The 7,138-nt window shown below is 48.4% G+C and overlaps 1 protein-coding gene across 3 annotated transcripts in view; it reads left to right on the forward strand.

Annotated features, from left to right (window-relative positions):
- The window catches only part of TEP1 (telomerase associated protein 1), a 153,781-nt gene extending 151,545 nt beyond the window's left edge, over window positions 1-2,236 (forward strand). For all 3 annotated transcript variants that reach the window (XM_069760560.1, XM_069760541.1, XM_069760550.1), the window contains exons 52-54: window positions 200-285; window positions 1,733-1,837; window positions 1,916-2,236. In XM_069760560.1, the coding sequence (XP_069616661.1) occupies window positions 200-285; window positions 1,733-1,837; window positions 1,916-2,059 (335 nt within the window). In that variant the 3' untranslated portion in view covers window positions 2,060-2,236. The remainder of the gene's footprint in view (window positions 1-199; window positions 286-1,732; window positions 1,838-1,915) is intronic.
- Window positions 2,237-7,138: the final 4,902 nt, after the last annotated feature.

Genomic DNA, 7,138 nt, shown 5'->3' on the forward strand with positions numbered 1-7,138 from the left:
TAGTTGCATTCCGCAAGAAATAACCATGCTGGAGCATCTTTTTCTTACATTTTCTTTATTCATTTTCCTTTTTTAATCTTTCCTGGAAATGTAAGAGTAAGTTCACTGCTTAGCATTTACACCAGCGATATGAGGTGTGAAAGTGTTTAGTTATCATTTTTTTATTCATTTTTTATGTTACTATTTTTTATTGTTGTAGGTGTGTGTGATTCTGCTGGGACCTTGTGGCTTAAAAGCCCAGAAACTTCAAGTCTGAGTAAAGCTGACATATGGGAACAAAAACAGGTAAAGTCCACTATTAATCTAATAATAGATATTCATCATAACTTTAATATTGACAGAATAAACGCCATAACTGCAAAAAATATTGTCTGTGTATATTACATAGCACTGTACGCAGCAACAAGCATTGGAGGGGTGTCTACAGAATCTAGGCGAGTCCCAGGTGCCAGGCCGCTTTGTTCCCCCACCATTTTAGATAGCTTATCCTTCGTCAGATATGCACATTTGGAAGGATAGTTATAAGATAGACTGATGGACAGGTCTGGTCACATGCTCCTTCACCAGCAGCCATTTTATGGACAGAAATGGTGGTCAATTTGAGAAGAAAGCTGCATTTACGAGAGAAAGTGGTCAACCCCACAAAGTGACCCTCAAACCAGGACTGAAAAGAGACTATACATTTGCCTTATATCGTACCCCTCCGTTTACCTGCTCCCAAGACTTTTTGCATCCAAGTTAACCACTGTTTCCTACACTGTTGCAGTGGACAAGTCTAGACCACACCTCCACAAAAACAGCAGGGGAGGAGTGGGTCAGATGAACGCTTTGCTCCCTATTGGTAATGAGTGAACGTGCTCGGATAAGGTGCTATCAGAGCATGCTCATGCGATAACCGAGTGACTTGGTGTGCTCGAAAAATATGTTCCCTGTGGCTGCATATTTGGAATGGTTTGACAGCCGCAAAACATACAGGGATTGCCTGTTTGTTTCACAGCCATAACAGATACAAAAATTGCAGAGCAGCTGCGAGACATGCAGCCGCGAGGACTCAAACATATTATTTGAGCACGCCGAAGTCACTCGGTTAGCACCCGACCATACTCAGATAACGCCTTATCGGAGCAAGTTTGCTCACCAATACCATACCATTTTGTAAGGAGAAACCGGCGTGTGTCCCGGCCTTTTGCTACGGGACACACGCCGGTTTCTCCTTACAAAATGGTCCTTCCACATTAGCCGTTATTGGCATGCGATTTAATTAAGACTTTTTCCGGATTATATACAGACTTCCTTGAAAAAGGCGATACGCCGAAACGTTGGAAATTTTTGTCTGATTTTCGCTGGCTGTCCTTGAATAAATCTATTTTCATTGAGAACATAAGAGTGTGGACTTGTTGAGTGCCAGAGGTTACTTTTGTCTTATGCTGTACTTTCTTCCTTCGAGCACCACATATTCTGGAGAGTGCACCAATCCTGACCTATTTATCTATAGACAATTTAAGGTAATTATATAAATGGATAGTAGATCAGGATAAACTGGACAACAGAATGATGTATACTCTATGGTTTGCTTGCGTGTCACATTCATGTAGATCACTGGCTAATGTTCTGCTTCTACTATGAAGATTAGATGTTTCCCTACTCTGACTTAATAGCTTTATTATCTATTACAGCAGAATTTTTTGTGACGTCCAATTATTTCCAACTGGCTGTGCTTCTCTGTTTCCAGATTCATGCAGCGTCTGTTTCTTGCCTCAGTGTGATGGATAATCTTGTTATCACAGCATCCACCGATCACAGCGTGAAGGTTTGGAAACGCAGCCCCTTCACACAGGTGGGTGGACATTCGTGTTGGTAAAATCCTCGCATTGTTATATTTCACATTACTCCAATGTAAACTCTGTCTTTCTAGGTTGGAGTTTTCCACTGTGATGGAGCAGTTACTTGCCTGTCACCATATCCCCTAACAGGAAGCGGTGCCTCCTCCATGGCATGTCAGATAGCCTGCGGTGATCAGTATGGGAAGCTGTATATGCTGACCTGCCTTACGGGTTAAGACTCGGACACAGTGCTTATGGTCACTGTAGGTGCCTCACACACCTGTGGATGTAGATTTTTACATTTAAATGACTGTCTGATTAAACTACGACACCTCATCTATGTAGATTAACCCCATGTCCGCACATGTTCCTTAAAGGAAATATGTTGCATTAAAGCAATGAAACCTCAAAAATGTGTTGGTTAACTGTGTCTCGCTCACGAGTTCTGCTGTGCTAGACATGGTTGTATTGTGGGCAGGATGTGGGTAGTGTCAGGAATTTGTCTGCTAGCTTTTAGATGTTTGTGTTTTCTGGCCTAAGTCTGTAAAATCCAAGGAATCGGCACAAGTACATGTAAAGAGCACGGAAGACAAAGAATGAAAATCTATATCTGTATGCAGTGAACACATTTTACATAGACGTGGAATTAATTGCCAGTACGCAGTAGACATATGCTTGTTTGATGTGCACCAAGCACACAGAATCCAAGAACTGCAGGCACTGAGATCAAACATCCCACATCCCAACCCACTCTTCATATGAACACTGGAGGCGTCCACTCATTAAAGTCTACTTCTGATTACACTAAGAAAATTAACTGCTGCCACATAATCATGTACTTCATTCATTTAAAGGACATTTGTCAGCAGGTTTTTGCTCCCCCATCTGAGAGCAGCATAATGGAGACCTTGTTTCCAGCAATGTGTCACTTACTGGGCTGCTTGCCGCAGTTTTGATAAGATCACTGTAAGTTAGCAGTTCTCTGAATGCTGAGCTCTGTATAACCCGCCCACACCACTGAATGGCAGCTTTCTGTCCACACTGTGCATATAAATTTGCCAATCAGTGGCGGAGTTGGGGTTATACAGAGCTCATGTATGTAGTGGCCTACACAGCAGCAGGATTGGTCCTGTAGTGATTATCTTCTGCTGATAAAACGTAGTCCAATAAGTGACATAGCTGGAATCAACATGTCTCTACATTACACTGCTCTCAAATTAGGTGGGAAAAACCTGGAGACCGATTCCTTTTCAGATGATCCAACAGATCCTTTGTGGAAGTGAACTATAGTCATCTGAATGCAGTTTTATTTCCAGTGGTAAACAAACGATACTCCAACATGAAAAGAAAAAATGGAATGCACTCACCGATCCTGATAAAAATTATCCTTTATTGGGACATGTGTAGCCTCAGATGGGAAGAACGTAAAAAAACAGACGGACATTAGGACCCATGGTAGCGCAAAACGGCCGTTGTCCGCCTGTTTTTTTCACGTTCTTCCCGTCATGTCCCAATAAAGGATCATTTTTATCAGGATTGGTGAGTGCATTCCATTTTTTCTTTTCATGTTGGACCTCTTCATGTGGCTTTGTTGGAATTAGCACCCGAGTTTCCTGTTTTTTTTGGGGGGGCACTGTAAGCTTAACGGCTAACGATGGCTTAAGGCACATGGATCTCCCATTATACAAACGATAGTGTATTAAGCCTTGTGCATGTTTTACAGTCTATACTGTTACTATTGCATGGCTGATGTTATTTTATATACATTGTTCCTACACTTCAGTACACTATGGGAAAATCACTGCAAAGAGTAAAAAAAAAAAACCCCAGGTGAATGCTAAATATAATTGCATCCAATAAAGCCAACCTATTGATCATATTTAGAGATGAGCGAACCTTTCAAGGTTAGTTTAGGATTGGTGAACACAGGATTCATCGAACATATTCGAATCCCATTGAATTCAATGGGAGGAAAAACCAACACCTTTGGGGGGACGTGAAAAAAGATCAAGTTGGGGGCAGGCACCAGTAAAAGTGGCGTCAATTAACCCAGAGTACAAATTGTAAAATTGTGCAGCATGAGACAGGGCCTGGGTCAGGACGTTGACCAGCGTTTCTAGCTTAAACACTGTTCAGTAACTGGTGGATGAGTGACAAGCGTAGGTCTGCTGTGCTAGGAGCCCTGACAAATTCAGGCAACACACATGAAGGATTCCAATTTGGAATCCAAACATTTCCAACAATTAAACCAATTTAAAATAATAAATACCGCACCACAAGGGTTAAAAGCTAGTTTAAAATCTACAAATTAGTTGCCGGTGCACCTGTGCACAACAAGCTTGGCATAATATAGTGAACAAACTGCACTAGTGTCCAAACAATCGTCGGCTAACACTGATCCTGCCTACAATTAGAGTACCTAGCAATTAGTATGTACACTATATATAATATGATTGTGATAAACAAATAATAAATCACATACCGTGATGGTGTAGCTGATAGCTTGAACTAAGTGTACCCCCAGATACATGCGGTACTCCACAGCGGTGGACCAGGGGTCTGTAGATAAAGGTGCTCCTCAGAGCGGTCGCGGTCAGATAGGCACACACCGGTTACCACTTGGCCAGTCGGAGGACCGGGTGCCGATATACAGTACTGAGCCAGGAACCGTCCCGGCCGGAGGCGATCCTGGGTGTACTGAAAAAATGGCCGACGCTGTTGCGCAGCGTGTGACGTCACAGGCCTACGGAGTCGCACTAGGGCAAAAAGCAAACTGACGCGTTTTGGAGTGTAACGCACTCCTTCCTCAGGGTTACCGCCCCCAGATGACTGGCTCCATATTTATGCACACGCAACAGGGACCTTGCTGTGTGCTTCATATTAACTCTGTGCAGCCCAGCCCCCGTCATACTGCGGTATCGTGGTGTATGCACTAAACTACTGACCACCCGCACTCAAGATTTCTTTATCGCCTCTCATTGGGGGACACAGGAACCATGGGTGTATGCTGCTGCCACTAGGAGGCTGACACTATGCAAATAAAAAAGTTAGCTCCTCCTCTGCAGTGTACACCCCACCGACTGGCATTAAACTCTTCAGTTTAGCTTAGTGTCAGTAGGAGGTGGACACGGGTCTTTCTTTAGACCCTTATCTATCTCAATGTGCGTCGTTTCTTTTCAGGTTTTTTCCGGATGGGATACAGGGTGAACAGTCACACCTGTAGTCCCTCAAGCGGACTATGAGTACGGCGTGTACTGCCACCCCGTATCCTCATAGATCCCTCAGCAGGACCAAGAGCCTGGCACACAAGCGTGCTCAGAAGTCCGGTCCTGGCCCATCCCCCACCCACTCGCCCACCAGAGCCTGTCGGTCGGAGGAGACGAGGACGTCCATCAGCAGCTCCTATGGACGTCTGATACCTTCTCAAGGTTAGTAGCAGACGACGGGGGATTTTACTAGGTGAGTATTTCTAAATGGGTTCCCAGGACTCAGCGCGGGTCATCGCTGCATTTGCAGCACTTTCCCCGTTCCCTGCGCGGTGGCTACCTTTCCATGCCCCACTGCGTTCCTCCAGCGGTCGCCGTTCTTCCTTCAGGCCCCGGCCTCCCGGGGCCTGCTTGCGGCACACTCCTGCCTGCAGTTTTTCCTTCAGCGGTCGCTGGCTCCTAATTTAGGCCCCGGCCTTTCCCGGGGCCTACTTGCGGCGTACCAGCTGCCCTCAGCGTTCCCCCCTCAGCGTTCTATGCGGCGGCCTCTCCGGCGGCGCTCACCTCCACAGCCAGCTGGGGCCTACTCCGCCGATTCTTCACTGGCGGCAGCGCTCCCTCCCTTATATGCGGCGGCTGCCGCGCCGCTCTGCCGGGCAGCGTCTGCGCCGCGGGGATCTTCCCTCCGGTCACCGGCTCCAAATTTAGGCCCCGGCTTTTCCGGGGCCTACTCCGGCGACTCTTCTCCGGCGGCAGCGCTCTCTTTCTTTCATGCGGCGGCTTCAGCGCCGCTCTGCCGGGCAGTGTCTTCGCCGCTCTGCCGGGCAGTGTCTGCGCCGCGGGGGTTCTTCTCAGCGGGCACCGGCTTTTAATTTAGGCCCCGGCTTTTCCGGGGCCTACTTCCGGTGCCGCGCTCCGCCCACTTCCTTCTTCATCGGGCGGGCTTTTTTCCCGCCCGACATACTGTGCCTGCTCATCGGCGCCCCCCTGTCTGGCTCCGCCCCCTTCCTCCAGGGACAGAGTCTGTGTGTGCTCACCGCTTCTTAGCTGCAGGAGCTCACGCAGCGCGCCCCATACCTTCGCCACTGCATCCTCCGTGGGCACAAAATCTGCACAGAATCCAGCACCTCAGGGCAGGAGTTCTCCTCCGGCAAGTGGGACATCTTCCAGGACGGGTCCGTGAGTAGCTGCACTGCAGACTGACACCCCCCTCTGCCCCACTGTCCCCTAACCCACTGGCATCTTCAGAGGACCTCTCTTCTTCTGCCTTAGTCACGTACTTTGCTTGTTCGTCCTGTAACAGCAAACTTCCCTCAGGTCAGTCCTCCCCGCTGTGTCAGTCCTGCAGCAACCCGATTGTTCCCACCGCCCAGGATCCCCCGGCTGTTCCGCCCGAGAGTGATCCCCCCATCCCAGGATGGGCCGCCTCTCTGTCACAATCGGTGGCCGATTTAACACGGGTATCTCAAACCCTGGTGTCCGCGCTGGATCGGTTACCCCTGCAGACCCCGGCCGTAGCCAGCGGGTCACAGGAACCGCCGCCAGAGCTCTCCTTGATAAGCCACAAAAGGTCCAGACAGGAACGTCGGTCTGAGTCCTCTTCGCGCTCCATCTCGCCGCTCGGCCCTCCCCCGCGGTTGGTGTCCCACCGATCCTCCTCCCCTGAGTCAGGCGAGGCATTATCTGATGCGCCTTCGGAGGATACTTCGGAGCTGGATCCTAACCAAATCGCCACCATGAGTGAGACAGTCCAGAACCTCATTGGGGCAATAAACCAAACATGTGGCATCAAGGATCCCTCTACGGAACCCGCAGATCAGGCGGTTTCGTTTAGACGGGCCAAACCACCTTCAAAATTTTTCGCTCCTCATCCTGAATTCGAGGAAATCGTGTCCAGAGAGAGAGAGAACCCCACTAGGCGTTTTCAGAGGGGAAAACGCCTGGGTGTGTTATATCCTTTTCCTCCAGAACTTACCGCCAATTGGACGGCCTCTCCCTCGGTGGACCCCCCTGTTTCCAGGCTGTCCACCAACACGGTGCTTCCTCTGTCCGGCGGAGCATCTCTGAAGGATTCTAACGATAGAGTTATAGAATCCTTCGCGAAATCTG

The sequence above is a fragment of the Ranitomeya imitator genome, chromosome 1 (genome assembly GCF_032444005.1).
Source record: "Ranitomeya imitator isolate aRanImi1 chromosome 1, aRanImi1.pri, whole genome shotgun sequence".
NCBI lineage: Eukaryota > Metazoa > Chordata > Amphibia > Anura > Dendrobatidae > Ranitomeya > Ranitomeya imitator.